The sequence below is a fragment of the Indicator indicator genome, chromosome 19 (assembly GCF_027791375.1).
Source record: "Indicator indicator isolate 239-I01 chromosome 19, UM_Iind_1.1, whole genome shotgun sequence".
In the NCBI taxonomy this organism is placed as follows: domain Eukaryota; kingdom Metazoa; phylum Chordata; class Aves; order Piciformes; family Indicatoridae; genus Indicator; species Indicator indicator.
In genome coordinates this window covers 10,124,736-10,143,198 of record NC_072028.1, presented here as the reverse complement: position 1 = coordinate 10,143,198, position 18,463 = coordinate 10,124,736, and the positions used below count along the sequence as shown (strand labels likewise).

General features: G+C 49.5%; 1 protein-coding gene across 1 annotated transcript in view; it reads left to right on the top strand.

The window, feature by feature from the left end:
- Positions 1-18,463, top strand: part of FANCA (FA complementation group A) — a 42,320-nt gene that overhangs the window by 23,722 nt on the left and 135 nt on the right. The window contains exons 24-42 of the mRNA XM_054389643.1: positions 19-89; positions 1,415-1,514; positions 2,333-2,532; positions 3,329-3,425; positions 3,653-3,829; positions 5,445-5,518; positions 6,210-6,338; positions 7,307-7,373; positions 7,630-7,796; positions 8,346-8,451; positions 9,578-9,637; positions 10,417-10,521; positions 11,142-11,254; positions 12,422-12,563; positions 14,647-14,709; positions 15,503-15,608; positions 16,000-16,075; positions 16,725-16,847; positions 17,532-17,628. Coding sequence (XP_054245618.1) covers positions 19-89; positions 1,415-1,514; positions 2,333-2,532; positions 3,329-3,425; positions 3,653-3,829; positions 5,445-5,518; positions 6,210-6,338; positions 7,307-7,373; positions 7,630-7,796; positions 8,346-8,451; positions 9,578-9,637; positions 10,417-10,521; positions 11,142-11,254; positions 12,422-12,563; positions 14,647-14,709; positions 15,503-15,608; positions 16,000-16,075; positions 16,725-16,847; positions 17,532-17,628 — 2,073 coding nt within the window. The remainder of the gene's footprint in view (positions 1-18; positions 90-1,414; positions 1,515-2,332; positions 2,533-3,328; positions 3,426-3,652; positions 3,830-5,444; positions 5,519-6,209; positions 6,339-7,306; positions 7,374-7,629; positions 7,797-8,345; positions 8,452-9,577; positions 9,638-10,416; positions 10,522-11,141; positions 11,255-12,421; positions 12,564-14,646; positions 14,710-15,502; positions 15,609-15,999; positions 16,076-16,724; positions 16,848-17,531; positions 17,629-18,463) is intronic.

The window sequence follows — 18,463 nt, the reverse complement described above, 5'->3', positions numbered from 1 at the left end:
ACATGCCTCTCATTTCAGGCTGTTGATCTTCTGCTGACATCATTCTGCCAAAACCTAATTGCTGCTTCCCATTTGAACCCTCCTGACAGGTAAGATGTGAGTAAAAGCAGCAGGGACACCAGAACTGGCTGAACACCAGAATTTCAATGCTTATCCAGGAGTGAGGAGTGACTTGCTTTGTTCTGAGTTTCTGTAATCTAAGCACTATCTCACTTTGATGTGTCTCTGTAGATAAAATGTTTCTCCTCTTGCCACTGATCCCATCAGAAAAAGGTGGCACTTGGCTCTGCTTTGTGCTCCATGGCAGCTTCCCACAAACTGTGCTCAGGTTCCATGCTGAGGGGTGGGGAATGGAGCAAACTCCCTTTCTCCAGGAATTACTTCCTGGCTAACACCAGAGATCAGGGAGGAGGAGGCTTGTCTTTGACAGTGAGTGCTGCTGTGTCTTTGGGGTGTCTTTCTGGCACCTTCAGCCTTCATCTGTAGTGCCCTTTCTAACATGAAATGAGTGAAGCACAGAGTTGAACACTGCAGGTGCAAGAGGAGCAGCACAATCCACCTTCTCTCTGCCTCCCATACCTTCTTGTTCCTGGAAGGGACTTGTTTTGGCTCTGGACTGTATGAGGACGGAGAGGCATCACTCTTCCATCCCTGGAAGGACTCTCAGTAGCCATCTCCTACATGACATAACAGAATTCTCTAAACATTATGTTCTCTGGGAAAAGGTTTTGTTGGAAAACAAATTGCCTGGGGTTGCTGCTGCACACACTGCTGGAGCAGTGGCTGCCTCTCTGAAGTGCAGAGTGCCTCTTTCCCTCTCCCTTACACTGGTTTGCCCTGGAGCAGGTGAATCTGTGTGGAACACCTGTGCTGGGAAGTAGTTGTGATAAACAAGAATGTCCTAGGAAACTGTTTCTAACCCCAACTCCTCACCTGATCTCCTTTGAGGAAGTTTTTTTCTGTTAGCTGGGTGGGAAAGTCCCTCCTTCCCTTCTTCCTTCCCTCCCTCCCTCTATTCTGCAACAGGACCTTGTCATATTCATTCCTTCTTCTCTTGCTTTGGTTTTTGATCCCATTTATTGCCCTGTCTCTGTTTAACTTGTGCTCTCTGTCTGAAGAAAGCTGTTTGTGTACCTCAGGCAGCTTCCTCCTCTCCTTGTAGTCATCTCAGGACACCTCTTTGACCACACATTTTATAACATTTGAGGCAGGGCACTGGACTTTGTCCCTTTGTAGGGACCTTTTGCTCAGGTCACTCCAGAAGTGACACTGGAGGCTGGCATGATAATTGTCCTGTATTTAGAGACAAGTGTGGCTCAGCTTCTGTGTGTTTAAGCATTTTTAAAGACCTCTTCCTGTGCTGGGGGTAAAAATCAGCAGTAAAATGAGCATGTGGGTTTTTTCCCTCCTGCAGGCAGGGACCATGCCTCTCCTTGTTGGTGAAGATGATGTGTGGACACAGGAATCTCTTACCTGCACTCCTGGGCAGGCTCTGCCAGCTTATTTATCACCAGGTTAGTTTTCCAGCCACAAATCCTGTGGTTATATAGAGAGCTAAAGGCTATCCCACCTCCATTTCCTGTGCTGTGGGGCATTACCTGTCTGGACTGCACCACCAAGGGAATTCACCAGCTCTCAGGCTTCCAAAAGCACCCCAAACAACAAAAACAAAACCTCATTTTGGACAAATAATAAGGGCTTGCACTGAGGAGTGTGAGCTGAGGCTTCCCCTACAGAAACACTGCTGCTGAAGATCAGTGCACTCTGAGATGTCTTTTAGAGAAGCTAAAATAAGGAAGTTTCTGAGCAGAGACAAAAGAAAATAGTTGAATGTTTCACTCCAGAGCTTCCATGCTGAGTACTTCAGTTGTATACCCCTTCAAAAATGAAAAGAAGACCTTAACTTTGGGCTACAGCAGTGCATGGTTTCCTTCTGGAGAACTGTTTGGCTTACTGCCTTTACCCCATGACACTGGAAAGGTGAAGTTAAAGGTTGATGGACTAGATTAGCTGTCACAGAAGCTAAAAGACCTTCAGAGTCTCAAACTCTCTGAGCTAGCTTACAGCTAGTTGCTCTAAGTTGTTTTTTAACAGAAACACAAATGTAGCTGCAGGTTGTCCTGAGAGCTGCACAACTTCAAGAAAGGAAGAACATGTTTGAAGGAACTGGTGCCCCCTCCTTTGCTGAACTGATATTGCTGCACTAATTAGTCATTGGACAGGAGCAGTGTTCTGCTGCTAGATTAATTCTGAGGTTTTTCTGACAGAAGTTGTGTTGTTACAACTGAAATGTTTCTGACTCTTCAGTTCTTTACTCATGTTTGGCTTGCAGGGTCCTTCCCTGAATGATGCTCACATTTTAGGACTAGCAGCTTTTGTGATCCACTTGAGTGAGTCCAGAGCTCTAATCCCTGCAGTGGAAGCCAGTTTTGGGATTTCTCAGCCTGCTCCTGAGCAGGCCCTTTCTATTTTGGAGTACTGGAACTGCTTGCTAGTGTGCAGGACCCAGGAGTCGTTTGTCTTCTGCATGAGGTAAGATCATGCATCCACCACCTCCTCACTTCCCTGGGTGATGGGTTTCATTTTGCCAACAGAAGGGTGCTGGTGGAGCTCCTGTGGAGCATTTCCAGAGCAATGTGAGTCTTTGTGCTGCAGAGGAACAGATCCCACCTGGAAGAGGATCCTGGTTGTGCTGCCTACTGAAGGAAGGGCTGGTTGGATGCTGTCAGAGGTTTCAGTTCAGTCTCTAGTACTGAAATTTGTTCTGGTTATGTAGGTGGGGTTGGAACTACATCAACAGAAATGGTCCTGAAAGCAAATTAGTATCTCTGTGAGGAGGAAAGGCTGAGAGACCTGGGGCTGTTTAGCCTGGGGAAGAGCAGCCTGAGAGGGGATCTGATCAGTGCTCAGCAAGAGCTAAAGGAGAGGGGATAAGAGGATGGGGACACTAACAGGACAAGGGACAATGGGCACAAACTGGAACCCAGGAGATTCCATCTGAACAGGAGGAGAAACTTTGCTGTGAGGCTACTGGAGCCCTGCAGCAGGCTGCCCAGAGAGGTTGTGGAGTCTTCTCTGGAGAGATTCCAAACCCACCTGCACATTGTGATCCTGGGCAACCTGCTGTGGGTGTCCCTGCTTTAGCAGGGGGGGTGGACTGGATCATCCCCAGAGGTCCCTTCCAACCTCACCTTGCTAGGATTTGGTGACACGTTGGTTAAAAGCATTTTTCACAATCAAGTCTTTGTTTTGACTTTGGACTTCCACAAGTAGGAAAATATATGATGGAACCAACCAGATAACAGAGTTTGTACTTTTTCTCTATCAGGTTCTGCACTGCAGCAGTGTCTTATCTCATGTGCAAGTTTTCATCCTCTTCTTGTGAAGAGCTGAGTGCCTTGCTTCCTCCTGGCCTGGTTAAGAAGGTAAAAGGGAAAATGTTTTACTGCTACTCATGAGAAAAATCAGTTTGGGTTCAATTTCCCCCTGTGCAGCCATAACTGGTACAAAACACCCTATGCAATAATGCCTTCTGATACCCTCCCAGGTTACCATTTTGTGGATGTGCCTGCTTGGCACTTTCACACAACCAGAGGCTGCAGCTGGGCTGCTTTGGTGCTGGGAGTGAGCAGAGTTTGTGTTGCTGTTTTAGCTGCAGTACCTTGTGCCCCGGCTGTGCTTGGAAGCTCGAGGAATCCTGTGCCAGGAGGCTCAAACTGACCCAGTCTGGAGCTGCCTGTCATCTCCCTCCCTCAGCTACAGAAGAGCAAGCCTCTCTTTATGGAAGCAAACTCGCTTCCAAGAGCTCTTGAAGGAAAAAGCTTTCCAGGTATGAATCTTTCCATGACTCTCTTTTCTCAGACCTGCCCTTTGCAATTTCCTTACAGGTGATAAGAAGCTTCTTGTAAAAACAAGAGTGGCTTGATCAGCAGTGACTGGAGATGAGGCAGCACGTGCCCAGGTGGCCAAGAAGGCCAACAGAATCCTGGCTTGGGTCAGCAATAGTGTGGCCACTAGGATCAGGGAAGCAATCATCCTCCTGACCAGGGCAGTGGTGAAGCCACACCTAGAATCCTGGGTTCACTTTTGGGCCCCTGACTCCCAGAAGGATATTGAGGTGCTGGAGCATGTCCAGAGAAGGGCACCAAAGGTCTTGTGAGGAGCAGCTGGGGTTGTTGAGCCTGGAGAAAAAGAGGCTGAGGGGAGACCTTCTGGCTCTCTACAACTCCCTTAAAGAAGGCTGGAGCCAGGTTGGGGCCAGTCTCTTCTTCCGAAGAACAAGCAACTGGACAGGAGGAAATGGCCTCAAGTGGCACTAGGGGAGGTTTAAGTTGGTCATTAGAAGAAAATTTTTCACTGAAAGGGTTCTCAAACACTGCAACAAGCTGCCCAGGGGGGTGGTTGAATCCCCATCCCTGGAGATGTTTAAAAGCCTCAGAGATGTGGTGCTGAGGAACATGGTTGGTCTGGATGAATTTAAAGCTCTTTTCCAACCAAAATGATTCTGTGATTTTATGATCCTAACGCCTGAAGGGTTGGTCTGACAGCTGAAGAAGGTGTGTGCTGGGTTGTGTGCTCAAAATAGATGGTGGTGATGAGGTAGAAATAGGAAACTAGAGGTGAAGCTTTTATGTCTTCATTATTGCAAAAGCAGAAAGCACAACAAGATGTACCTCAGCAGTAAGAAAATGATCAGGAATGGTAGAGAAAAGGTTTGTCCATAACCTTAGCTCCCCCCTGAGTGCTGCCTGAGGAGTGGTGGTGAGTCACACAACAGAAAATACTGACTTCTGTTGGTGCTTTGTCTAAATGGCACTGCTGTGCCTGGCATCGTTTGGCTCTGCCTTGCTGTGAAGCAGGTTAACACCTCAGCTGTTCTCTTTGTCCCAGCCTTGCAATGCATCTGATTTGACAGGATTTCTTATTTTAACCTAGTTCCTCTAAAACCAGTTTGTCTTTGTGCTGAGGAGTTGCTCCTGTTGCTAGAATGACTCCTTGTGTGTGGCTAGCTGGAACACCTTTGCATCACAGCCTTCCTTTGATGCTCAGCCCAGTCTGTCTGACTGCAGCACTTTGTTCATGCTTATTTCTAAGAGCAGACCTTCATCCTGGTATCCAGATTTTAAGAGGACGAGCATATTTGGAAATGTCCAAGGTGGGGGGGGGGGGGGGGGTGTGCCAGAGATCTTTATAAGCTTGCCTGCAGTGAATTTTTGAACACCAATGGGGTTGGAGGTGATTCCTTGCAAGGGAAACAACGCAGGATCTTCCTTGGGTTGATATCTACCTGCTTCTTATCTCTTAATCTGAACAGGATTGTGTCTGGGTGTGGGTGAAGGTGGGTTCTGTGCTGGGAAGGAGGTAACTGCTCTGCCCTTTTACCTGAAGTTACAAGTTACTGGCTTTGCTTGTCACCCTCTTATCTAAATCTCTGCTTTTCCCAGTTGTCTTTCAGGGAGTGGCTGCTGTGGGAGCTGGAAGTGTTCCCTGAGAAGGATGTTCTCTCTGCTTCAGAGAGGTGAGTGCAAGAGAGGCTCTAACACTTCAAGAGTCTTTCCCACCCAAATTAAGGAAAAACAAGGAAGATCAGGATTTAAAACCCCCAAGCTGTTGCAGGACACAAATGCCTGTTGACTACTAGGGGTTATCCAGAGTTCAGTCAGGGCAGCATGAGGTGTGCTTTAACTTCAGGAAGTTCACCAAGATAACCTCTGCCCTTCATGTCCAGCCTAAGGAGCTTCATGAAAACCTCTCCCTTTCCAGAAGGAAGAGGTGGCTGAAAGGAGAAGCTGAGGATGGTGGATGACTTTGTCTGTGCTGATATGAGTGCTTTTATCTATCATTCATACAATCCCAGACTGGTTTGGGTGGGAAGGGGCCTTTAAAACTCACCTAGTCCAACCCCACTGCAGTCAGACATCTGCATCTAGAGCAGGTTGCTCAGAGCCCCAGACAACCTGACCTGGAATGGTTCCAGGGATGGGGCATCTCCCAGCTCTCTGGGCAACCTGGGCCAGTGCCCTCAGTGTCATAACTTTCTTACTTCTATCTAACCTGAATCTTCCTCCTTAGTTTAGGCCATCACCCCTTGTCCTGGCACAACAGGCCCTGCTAAAATTTCACTTGGTGTGTGAACTTCCTCCTACATCAAGGGAAGTGCACCACTGAAACCTTCTGACAGACCTTCTACCTTCTGTTCCACGCTGCAGACATGATTTCCATTACTGGGCTATCTATCAGTGGTATCTTCCTGCACCTTCTGCTTCTGGTGGCTGCGATGGAGATCTGGAGCAGGCCTGTGGCACTATCATCAATACCATTCTGCATTCCTTACAAAGGTATCCACAGAATCCCAGCATGGTGGGGGTTGGAAGTGACCTCTGGGGATCATGCAGTCCAGCCCCCCTGCTAAAGCAGAGGCACCCACAGCAGACTGCCCAGGATCACAGTGTTCAGGTGGCTTTGGACTCCTTCTAGAGGAGACTCCATGTCCTCTCTGGGCAGCCGGCACCAGGCCTCCAGCACCCTCACAGCAAAGAATTTTCTCCTCCTGTTCAGATGGAACCTTGTGGGTTCCAGTTTGTGCCCATTGCCCCTTGTCCTGTCACTGGGCACCACTGACAAGAGTCTGGCCTCATCCTCTTGCCCCCCACCCTTTAGCTCTTGCTGAGCATTGGGAAGCTCCCCTCTGGGGCTGCTCTTCTCCAGGCTAAAGAGCCCCAGGGCTCTCAGCACAGAGATGGTTCAGTTGCCCCTTGACATCTTCATAGCTGCCACTGGACTCTCTCCAGTAACTCTTTGTCTCCCTTGACCTGGGGAGCCCAGAACTGTTCCTAGCACTGCACAATATTCTGTATCCTAACCTGCACCTTACAGCAGTAGTGGTGCTGCTCTTGACCTTCCAGACAGGAGCTGTGAGCTTGTGCCTTATGTGGGGCTGTGGCTGCAATTCCCTCTTCCTGGGGCTGGCTGGGAGGTGGCTCTGCCTGACTCACTCATCTTTGCATCAGACTCTTGCTGTAGGTGACAGAGGTCTGGGGCTACCAGTCACTGCCCCTAGTCTGTCTGTCCTTTGAAAGTTGAATTTATATTCAGATTGGTTTGGCCAGACAAGGAGCAGTGCCCCTGAGGAAGTGGCTGAAGCTGGAAAATGAGGAGGGTGGCTTAGAGGAGAGGTGCTGCCTCACCTACAGCTCATTTAAGGAGCATGAATGTTGGAGATTCATGTTCATCTGCAGGCATTGTGTTTGGGTGGTGTTCTCCTGGGCTGACAGGGACAGTCACGTGGTGTGTCTCTTAATTCCAGGCTGGACCTGGGTAGCTGTGGCCAGTCGAAGATGTGGGTCAACCCTGACATGCTCTGCAGGCTGCAGGTGATTGCAGGCTCTGATGCAAGTATTCAACCCCTGAATTTGACCAGAGTGTTTCCCAATACCTCAGTCTGTGCCAGGCTGACATTGGGCTCTCAGACTCGAGCAGTGGCATGGAAATGCAGAGAGAGAGAGAGAGAGAGAGAGAGAGGGTTTTTCCTATTGACCTCTTTGCTTTACTTCACCAAAACACAGAGGGTTTGAAGACAAACCAGGATGTGGCCCTGACAACCAATTTCCTCCCCCCCTCCCTGCTCAGGAGCTGGTGCTGGAGCTGGGCTGTAGGCAAAGGTTCCTTGCTGGCTGCAGGGATAGCCAGAGACACTTCCTATTTGAGATCCTTCAGGAGAGGCTGAAAGACAGAAAACCTGGTTCTGCTCTGGGTGAGGAGCTGTGGAGACAGCAGGAGTTGCTGCTGCACAGAAGGTACGTTCAGACCTGGACAGCTGGGAACAGCTCAAACAAACCTCAAACAACACCTCCATAACAAACAGTTATGGAGTGTCCCTGCACAGTTGGGCAGCCTCCCACAGCCAGTGAAAATGACACTTTAATGTCATGGTAACAACTGTGCAAGAGACGTTCATGCCCTGCTATTCCCATGAATTAATTTTGTCTCAGAGTACAAGTTGCCCCTACCAGCAAACCCACACACCTTCATGTTTACAGCCAGCAAGGCTCTGAACCCACTGCTTGTGTTAACCATCACTGAATGACCTCTTTGCTGCTGTCAGCAAGGTCTGTGTTTCCATTTCTGAGACATTTACAGCATCTCTGAATCGTGGTTTGTACCTCATGGTCTCATTGACATGCTGGTTCTTTTCTGGGCAACTAGAACAATTCCTTGTGCGCTTTGTGTCCACGTGTCTGAGATTGCTCATGTCTGACAAACTGCCCTGAACATCACCCTGAGTGTGGGGTCTGGTTCTCTTCTTGATGGTAGCTTCAGTTTGGCTTTTGTTTTTCCCTCCTCAGGCTTCTGGTAGGGCTCCCTGCATCCTCTCTGATCATGACACGTCAAAAAGGAAGGAAAACTGTGTTGGACTGTGAGGACTTCTTTCATTTTGTAAACACAGAGCTGGTATGTGCTGGCCATGTGATTGTCTCTTGTTGTTAAGTGTACTAGATAAAGACTTTAAACTTAGGTTAAAATGCAGACAAGCTTAAGCTGAGCTTATATCAGGGTGTTCAACTCATCATGCTCAAGGCTTTCCAGCCCCTGACTCTGCAGGTTCCCCTCAGCACTGTCTGCTGTAGGGTGACTTCTGGGTTCATTCCTTTGGCATTTGATGGCATTTTACACTTTGGAAAGAGAATCCTTGGGAAATGGTCTATGGAATTCCAGGGTAGAGCCTACCAGCATGGCAGTGGAGCTGGGTATGCAGAGTCCAGGAGTGACATCAGAGTGGCCTGGCAGTGGCTTGAGCAGTAGGAGTGTTCCTCCCAGTGGTGTTGCTCATGACAGTGTGTGTTTCTGGTGCACACATACACGCAGCAGCCTTGGGGCTGCTCTCTGCTGCGTGGCTGCATCATTCTGTGCCACCAACTCTTTATTTATTGATGGTGGGTTAGAGAGAAACCTGCTGTGTTCCTGTGGAGGCCTGGGAGGGGCTGAACACAAGTTCTTCTCCAGTTTCTCTGTGGTGCCAGGGTGTTAAACTATTTCACCATGTGTGTGAGACTCTGATCATCCTCCTGTGTTTGTTCACCAGAGAAACACCCAGCAACACCCAGCAGCTTCCTGGGGTGTGAGCAGTTGATCTGCAGGGCCCACAGGGCACTGTTTTGTGCTCTGAAGGATCACTGTTGTTTCTGTGAATTCATCCTGACTACCCTTCCCAAGCCCTCCTGCCCTGCCACATTAGGTATTGACCAGGATCCTCCATTCCAATACTGCTAATCAAACTGCTTCTGCTGTCTGTGACACATGGTGTCTGATTTGGACTTGAGGACCTCAAAGGTCTCTTCCAACCCAGTGATTCTATGATTCTGTTTGCTTTTTTGTGCTGGAACTGTGAAGCACTGACCTAGTCTGTGGTGTTGATTTCTATGGAGATGAGGTTTCTGCGATCCGAACTGGTGCTTGGGGTCTCACAGGGTGGTTTTGTGCCAAGTCCTCTTGTGCCAGACACCCAGAAATGGTCTAAGAGAATCACAAGTCAAAGGGGAAGGAATGAATGTTTTGCTCTCCTCTTGTCTTCCCACAGAAGCAGGCCTGTTCCAGAGGGTATGCACTCTCCTACGACATCACCGCTCACTTCTTCAGGGTAATGGCTGCCTCTGGCATCCTGCTGCAGTGTCTGTGCTAGCCACAGGAGATGCTTCTTTACCAGAACTACTTTACTACACAGAATCCCAGTGTGGTGGGGGGTAGAAGAGACCTCTGGAGATAATCCAGTCCAACGCCCCTGCTAAAGCAGGGGCACCCACAGCAGGTTGCCCGGGATCACAATGTCCAGACAGGTTTGGAAGCTCTGCAGAGAAGGAGACTCCACAACCTCTCTGGGCAGTCTGCTCCAGGGCTCCAGCACCCTCAGAGCAAAGTTTCCTCATCTTTTCAGATGGAACCTCCTGGGTTCCAGTTTGTGGCTGTTTCCCCTTGTCCTGTCACTGGGCACCACTGACAAGAGTCTGGCCTCATCCTCTTGCCCCCCCACCTTTTAGCTCTTGCTGAGCATTGGGAAGCTCCCCTCTGGGGCTGCTCTTCTCCAGGCTAAACAGCCCCAGGGCTCTCAGCCTTTCCTCCTCACACAGAAGCTATTCTTAGTAATGAGACTTGCTCTTTGTACCCTTGTTTTGAGAACTGTTGGTGTAAATTCCCAGAAGAGGAGCAGTAACCTAGAGAACTAGCAGGAGGAAGCAGCAGCAGAGCTTCTTTTTAATCCAATCCAGCAAAGCTGGTGAGGGAAGCAGCAGCTGTAGGTTTCTTCTGCTGGGCCATGCTGACCCCTACAGTTACCTTTGCTTAATTCACATATGGCTCGTTGAGGCATTTCAAAGCAGCAGAGACCTGTGTGTAGTCATCTTCTAACCTATTCTCCTCCAGGGCCTGCTAAATGCCAGCTTGGACTGCGAGGAACCAGCAGTGGTGGTCAGCAATGTCCTAACAGCCTGTCAGAGCCAGTGTCCCATCCTGCTTTTCTCTGCAGTGGTAACTTCTTGTTTCATCTGAGGAGTGAGAGCTCACTGTTGGGTCATGGCACTTGTTTTAATCTTCATTCAGTGTAAACTGTGAAGTGTGGGGATGATAATTTTTGATGCTTGTGGGAAATGGCAGTGTGTTTGTGTACCCTGATCCCAGGTCTGGGCAGGCAGCCTTGGTTCTGGAGTGTCTGGAGCAGCAGAACAGAGGCTGCTTCAAAGTGAGAAGCTGGGAGACTTGTCTTCATTTCAGATGCACTGGCTGATAGAGGTCAAGTGACCAAAAAGTCCACAAAGCACAGATATTTCTCCCTCCTGTCTGCAACTCCTGAAGGGGACACGTTTCAGCATGTGCATCAGCTTTGTGGAAGAGATGAGTTTGGAGCTGCTTTGTTATGGGTTTCCGAGCACGACAGTATGAACATGGTCACAAATGACCCTCCTGGCATTGCCAGGAAGTGAAACTTCTCATGTTTCTCCTGCATTTATGTGCAACTTGGATTTTTTTATTGAGAGAGGGGGAAAAGAATTCTTTCTCTGCATACCTGGCTGAGAGAACCTGCAGACCTGCCTGCAGGCAGCCACTGAGTGTGCACCACTAATGCTGCTGGTTTCCATCTTCCCTTCTAGCTGTGGTGGCCAAGGCTGGAGCCAGTGATCTGCTCACAGTGGAAGAGGCTCTTTGGGGCTCCACTTGCAGAAGAGCTGGAAAGGCTGAGGGAACAGCAGTCCTCAGCTACCAGGTGTGTATGGGGAACCCAGTGAGGATTCACAGGCAGGAGAGGCAGCTCTATGAGGGATCATAGAATTGCTTCAGTTGGAAAAGACCTTTGAGTCAAACCATTCTCTAACTTTACCAAGTCTGGTGCTAAACCATGTCCCTCAGCACCACATCTCTGTGTCTTTTAAACACCTCCAGGGATGGGGATTCAGCCACTTCCCTGTGCAGCCTGTTTCCTCTTGTCCTATTGCTTGTTCCTTGGAGGAGAGACTGATCCCCACCTGGCTCAAACCTCCTTTGACATGGAGTTGTAGAGAGTGAGATGGTCTCTCCTCAGCCTCCTTTTCTCCATGATGAACAGCCCCAATACCCTCAGCTGCTCCTCACAACACTTGTGCTCTAGACCCTTCACCAGCTTTGTTGCCCTTGTTTGGACATGCTCCAGCACCTCCCCTCCAGGAGGGGTGGTCTGAGCCAGGCTGGGGGTCAGCAAGCAGTAGGACATACTGCTGTGGGCTGAGGCTGGTAGAACAGCTTCATACAGGTTCCTTTGTGGAGTTTAAACTCCAAGTGGGTCACTATAATTATTTAGTCTGTCCTTGTGTGTAATGTGGGTCAGAGGGTTTCACCACAAGGAAAAGAGAATCTCTTCAGAGGAGACTGGGAGGCAGAGTCCTCCTTAGGCAAACTCTGCAAATACCCTTTAGCATGGTGTTGAGTCATCTGCTGGAGCTGCCACACCTTCTGCTCCCTGGATTGGATCAGTCCCTGGTCTCCTGAGGCTGCTGACTGCTGTTGTGCTGGATGCTTTCTCCTTTACCTGCCCTTATGTGTCTGCTCAGCATTCAGTGTCTCCAGAAGCTGGGAATTTAGTGTAAGAATCCCAGTGCAGGTTATTGCAGCATCAATCACATGTGTCTCTAGTAGAGTATGGAGTTAACTACCTGCCCAACTTCTGATCAAAGAGATTTGGGAATGTTGCTGTCTGTTCTGAGACTTTTTTCTTTTTCAGCTGTCTCTATGTAGCATCCAACTGCAGGATGAAAGAACTGAAGAGAAGAATTATTTCTTCTGTTCCCTTTGCCCAAGCTCCTGATTTATTTTCTCCCTATTCACAGCTCTGATTTCTTTTTCTATTCTCTTTTTCCCATCCAAACTCATGACATGCTGTTTTTTTTTCTTCTCCTAGCTTTGTTTCCTCAGGAGCAGTTTTTTCTCCCTCTGGCCCTCCTTGGATTTCAGCTGCCTTCCTCCACTGCACTCTTCACCAGCAGTCACCAAGCAAAAGGAGGAAAGAGGCACTGGAGAGGCTGGGGACTGGCACAGAGCAGGCAAGACTTGTCCCTGTGTTACAAGCCTGCTGTTCCCTGTGCTTGGAAACTAGGAGCAGAATGGCTTTAACTGGGAAATGGCTGTTCAGAGCTACTGGTGATAAACCCTGTTGTGAAATCTTGCTGGTGGGTAGTTGATGAAAGGTGGCTGTCAATTGGCAGTTGCTAAAGACTTATCCCAGGGGCAAAGTTGTTCCAGAGTCAGAAGTTTAACTCAGATAGTGGCTCCTCTATGAAGTCAGGAGGACTTTAAAGAGCTGCCTTAAAAAGTGAAGCTGGGGAGAGCACTGTGGAGATGGAGAGCTCAATCCATGGCATGCTGGGGTCATGCTCCCTCTGACAAATCATGGAATGGTTTGGGTTGGAAGGGACCTTAAAGATCATCTAATTCCAACCCTCCTGACATGGGCAGGGACATCTACTAGAACAGCTTGCTCAAGGCCCCATCCAACCTAGCTTTGAACACTTCTGCGTTTGGAGCCTCTGCAACTTCTCTGGGCAACCTATTCCAGCCTCACCACTCTTGTGGGGAAGAATTTATTCCTAATGCCTAATCTAAATCCAGCTTCTTCCAGTTTGAAACCATCACCCCTCATCCTGTCACTCCATGCCTTTGTAATGAGGAGCAATCCTCATGGATTTTAGCTCTGGTGACCTGGTTGGAAGGTTAAGGAGATGCAGAAAGACTGGTGAGACAGGAGTGAAGGTATTTTAAGGACTCAGGGATGGATTTCCTGAGGGTTTCCCAAGTCTGTCCCAGGAAATGCCTCCTCCACATTGCTCTGCTCGGTGCCCTCTGTCCAGGGGAATGATCTGACGTGTGGGATGGAGGAGGAATCCCAGCTGCTGTCTTCTCTGTTGCTTTTCCAAGGGATAACCAGGACCAGAGATCAATACAGGGAGTGTCCTGTGCTGAGACATGCACAGGGGAGTGGCTCTGAAGCAGAACCTTGTGCTTCAGTATTTGCTCTCAATTTTTATTGCTCCAGGCAGCAGGCACAGCAGCAGCTCCTCTTGCTATGGGATCGACTCCTCCACTGTTTGGTCTAGAGCCAAAAGTTGTTAGCCACAAATCGGGGTTGATAGGAGAGTTCAGGACCTATGGAGTAACAACAACTTTCACCTCAATCTACTTTGAGATAGGAGGAGGACACCAGAGAGAGTGAGAACAGTGGGAGGGCTGAGTGCCTGTAACTGGGGTCCCAGCCCTGGAAGTGTTCCCAGCCAGGTTGGAGGAAGCCTTCTAGCAGAAGATGTCCCTGCCCATGCCAGGGGGGTTGGAACTAGATGATCTTTAAGGTCCCTTCCAACACAAACCATTCCATGATGCTATGATTCTGTCAGAAGGGGGAGTGGGGTTAGCCACCTTTTGGGGATGGGACATTGCAGTGACATCCAAGGTTCTTCCACATGTGCCACCCCTTTTTGTTTCATTCATCCACCTGCAGCAGTCAGAGCTTCTGGAAAACTCTTGGATGAAGGGAGACTTCTCTGGCTGCCATGTTTCCTGGCCTGGCCACAGTGTCTATGCAGACAGATCTGCACTCAGAACATGCTGTCTCCTTCCCAGACAGATAGGCACAGAAAGGAGGGTCAGCTTTACAACTGGATTAGCAGCACATATAAACAAATGACTTTGAATTTCCAGGATCACAAAGCCACCACATCCTTTGATTTGTGTGTTGGATCCATAAAAGCCATAACCAGATGTGCCAGGGCAGGATTATGATGCTGAGAGGAGATGCTGCCCAGCATCTGCTGGTAGAATGCTGGCTGTGAACCAACATCAGCTCTCCTCCATGTTTACACCTGTGGTAACTCACTTGGTTTTCCCTGTATTTGGGAGAATTTTTCACCTGCTGCCTGACTCGCTTCAAGAACAGTGAGTTGGGTATGGAATTCACCCTCAGAGGCGAGGAATAATGCTTCCAGAGTGTTGCCCTTACCTGGGAGGAGCAGCAGAACTTGTAGCTCATCCAGGTTGATCCTGGGAATACGCTCAGTCAAACGTTCTCTCCTGCTGGGAGAGCACAAGTGCTGCGGCACCAGCAGAGCCAGCACTAACAGCAGGTCTCTTTTGCAGCTTCTCCTGTCTCTGCTCTTCTTCTCCCTCATGGATCTCATCTCTGCAAAAATAGCACCAAAGGTAAGCTCAGCCCTGAGGGAATTCTCATGACACTGAGTGTGTCTGATCTGCTCTTTGCTGCCTACAATGCTCTGTGCTGCTCCTGTGAAGGCTGCTGGTTGTTCTGCCAGAAGGAGAGGATCAGCAGCACCCCAGACAGAGCCTGCTCAAAGCCCTTCTCTTCCTATCAGATTAAACCTGCATTTTCCTGCAGCTGACATTATCTCCCCTGCACCAGGGCAGCTTTTATTTCCCTTCCTGAATGACTTGCTCTTTTCAGTTCCCTCTTCGGGCTTCTCACCTCCCAGGTAGTGCAGGATCCTCCTCTCTTCTCTCTCTGAGCATCTTTTGTGCAGCATCTCCCACTTCTTAGATGACATTTTTTCCTCAGGCTGGAAGCATGGGAGACCTTCTTATGGCCTTTCTGTGCTCAGATGGCTGATGAGAAAGATGGAGACAGATTTTTTAGCAGGGCCTGTTGTGACAGGACAAGGGGTGATGGTTTAAACTAAAAAAGGAAGATTCAGACTGGATAGAAGGAAGAATTTTTTGACACTGAGGGTAGTGAGGGTCCCAAGTTGCCTAAAGAGGTGGGAGATGCCCCATGCCTGGAACCATTGCAGGTCAGGTTGTTTGGGGCTCTAAGCAACCTGCTCTAGTTGCAGATGACCCTGCTGACTGCAGGGGAGCTGGACTAGATGGGCTTTAAAAGTCCCCACCCAAACCACACTGGGATTCTGGCATGAGGGGCTCCATGCTGCTTTGATGCAACTAAAGCCTGAGACAAATGAGACCTCTCCTTTCTGACATACAGGAGGGAGTGGATTTTCAGACAGCTCTGGAATGGTCCCTGGAGATCTTGCAGTGCCTGGAAGACAGAGGTGTGTCCTGGCCACTTCTCTTCCACCCAGGAGGGAGAGGTAAGCAAGTCCTGCCCCCCTCAAGGGTGGAGAGGTGAGGTTTGGTGATGCCCCATCACTTTGATTGATGAATGTACCTTTAAGAACTGGAACTGATGGGCCTTTGTAAGCACCACAAAAAAACATTTGCTGGAGTAAAAGCTGACAACATCCTGCTTCTACTGTGGAGTGTGGTGACCCAGCTGATGAACAGGAATGACCAACCCTTGGTGGTGCTCCCTCTGGTAAAGCCTCAGAGGAGACAGCTCGCTTGTCTCAGTGGTCACCACACCCAAGCACTGGTGTTTATTGTGGGCTGAAAGGGACTTGCAGCCCTTGTGCTGCTGTGGAAGCATGCAGGGTAGGGTGAGGACTGCTGGAGATGCTCAGTGCTCCTCGTTGTCCATTGCAGACCTGGGAAAATATCACATCCTGCACAGCGCAGCCTCGGAGCGTCACAGCCGGCTCCTGCCTCTTGCCTTCTACTGGTAACATCATGCTGGGCTGGTGTTCATGGGGGAATGGTTTGGGTGGCAAAGAACCTTCAAAGGTCATCTAGTCCAAACCTCCTGCAGTGAGCAGGGACTGAAAAAAATAAATGGTGATAAATCTGCTGTCATGGAGGTAACAGCACTGCTGGCCTGAGCTGTGCAGGGGAGAATGCTGGAGCAGGGCTGGGTTGCTATTTCCAGAGCTCTGTGTCTTTCACTAGAAGTTCCCTCCAGCTTTGAGCTCCAAGCAGGAGTGTCCTTGGCTGTTGTGCTCCCAGCAGTGGGTGGCCCTGCACACAATGGGACTTGTAAAATGTGCAGTGGTGACAGCACCAGCTGCATTTACCTCCTGTTGGTTTGTGAGTCCACACGGAACCATTTCTAAGCCAACAAGTTCCACCTAAACATGAAGAGAAACTTTGCTGTGAGGGTGCTGGAACCCTGGAGCAGGCTGCCCAGGGAGGTTGTGGAGTCTCCTTCTCTGGAGAGATTCCAAACCCAGATGGACATTGTGATCCTGGGCAATCTGTTGTGGGTGCTCCTGCTTTAGCAGGGGTGTTGGACTGGATGATTTTCAGAGGTTCCTTCCAACCCCCACTACGTTGGGATTTGAGGATTCTGTGACATGATGTGTGACCTTCTCCAGCCTCACACCTGGCTTTTGCCACGAGCTGCTGACCAGAGAAGAGAGCTTCCTCTACACAGCACTTGACCTGTACATCCAGCTGCTGCGGCTCTTCATGGAGGGCAAAGACCTGCCCCAGCCTGACCAAATGGGACAAAGCCCAGAGCCCACAGGGCACGTGAGTAAAGCTCAGTCTGCCTGTTCTCCTCCTGTAACTGTGAATCTTGTACCTGTGGAGACCTGAAAGAACATTGGAGCCAGGTGGTGGTCAGTCTCTTCTCCCAAGGAACAAGCCATAGGACAAGACGAAATGGCCTCAGGTTGCCTCAGGGGAGGTTTAGGTTGGACATGAGGAACAATTTCCTCCCTTTGAGGGTTGTTAAGGCCTGGCCCAGGTTGCTGAGGGTGGTGCTGTCTCAAAGCCATGGAGATGTAGTTGTTAAGGGCCATGATTTAGTGGTGACCTGGCAGTGCTGGATTCATGGTTGGACTCAATGATCTTAAAGGTCTCTTCTATCCAAAACCATTCCATGATTCTTCTTCTTTATCCCTTCTCCTGCCACTTGTTCCCACCTTCCTGTGCACAGCTGCCTTTGCAGGCACCTGGCTCACACCTTGGCACTGAGAGGAGCTGCTGGTGCTGCTGTCCTGCTGCTGCCCCCCAAAACCTTATCACCACTGTCTTTACTTGTCCAGGAGCTCCAGGTGGATGTAGTCATGGATCCAGCCCCCAGGTGCCACATAGTGGTTCCCATCTTAATTTTGGAGGCAGAAACTGAGCTGATGTTGTGCTTGGTTTTGATGGGCTGTGTCTCTTCTGCCTGTCGTCCAGGGGGATCCTTTGGAGGTGCTGTCCAGGGCCCGGCAGTTCCTGTTTGGCGCCATCCCACGATGCCATGCCCAGAGCTTCAGAAGCATCCAACCGGTGTGTTGAGACTGTTCCCTCTTCTCCCCAGTGGCTGAGAGCTGGAATTGCTGCTTCTCCCTGTGCAGCTTTTCTTGGGCACCAGTTCTGTACTGGTGCCTTATCCCTGACACACTCCGTGTTTCCATAACACATTTGGGAGCGGTGGGGGACACCTGCTGCTCAAGCAGCGCTACTGCCAACTCCTCCCTTGTGTCTTTCAGTGACATCAAACCCTGCCCTCGCCCAGCACTTGCTCTTGGAGTAAATAGCAAGTACAGCAACAGGATGGGTGTTGAAAATTCCCCACCAGCACTGTGCTATCAGCCAGGAGACCCTGTTATTTATCATTAACGGTTGGACTTGATGATCTTAAAGGTCTTTCCCAACATAAGTGATTCCAATTCCATTTCTGCACAAATCAACAGCACTTTCCTCCCCTCTCCCTGCCACGAAAGCTCTGGTCTTGCCTGAACTACCTCTACTGTGCTCTCTACAACTCCCTAAAAGGAGTTATAACCAGGTGGTGGTTGATCTCTTCTCCCAAGAACAAGTGATAGGACTAAAGGAAATGGCCTGAAGTTGCACCAGAGGATATTAGGAAAATAGATTGGATATTAGGAAATGTTTATTTACTGAGAGTGGTCAGGCATTGGAACAGGGTGCCCAGGGAGGTGGTAGAGTCACCATCCCTGGAGGTGTTAAAAAAAAACTATGCAGACATGGCCCTTCAGGCATGGTTTAGTGGCCATGGTGGTGTTGGGCTGACAAGTTGGACTTCATCTCAGAGGTCTTTTCCAACCTTAATGGCGTTATGGTTCTATTCTCACTCATGTTGAGGCAACACAAGGTCTAA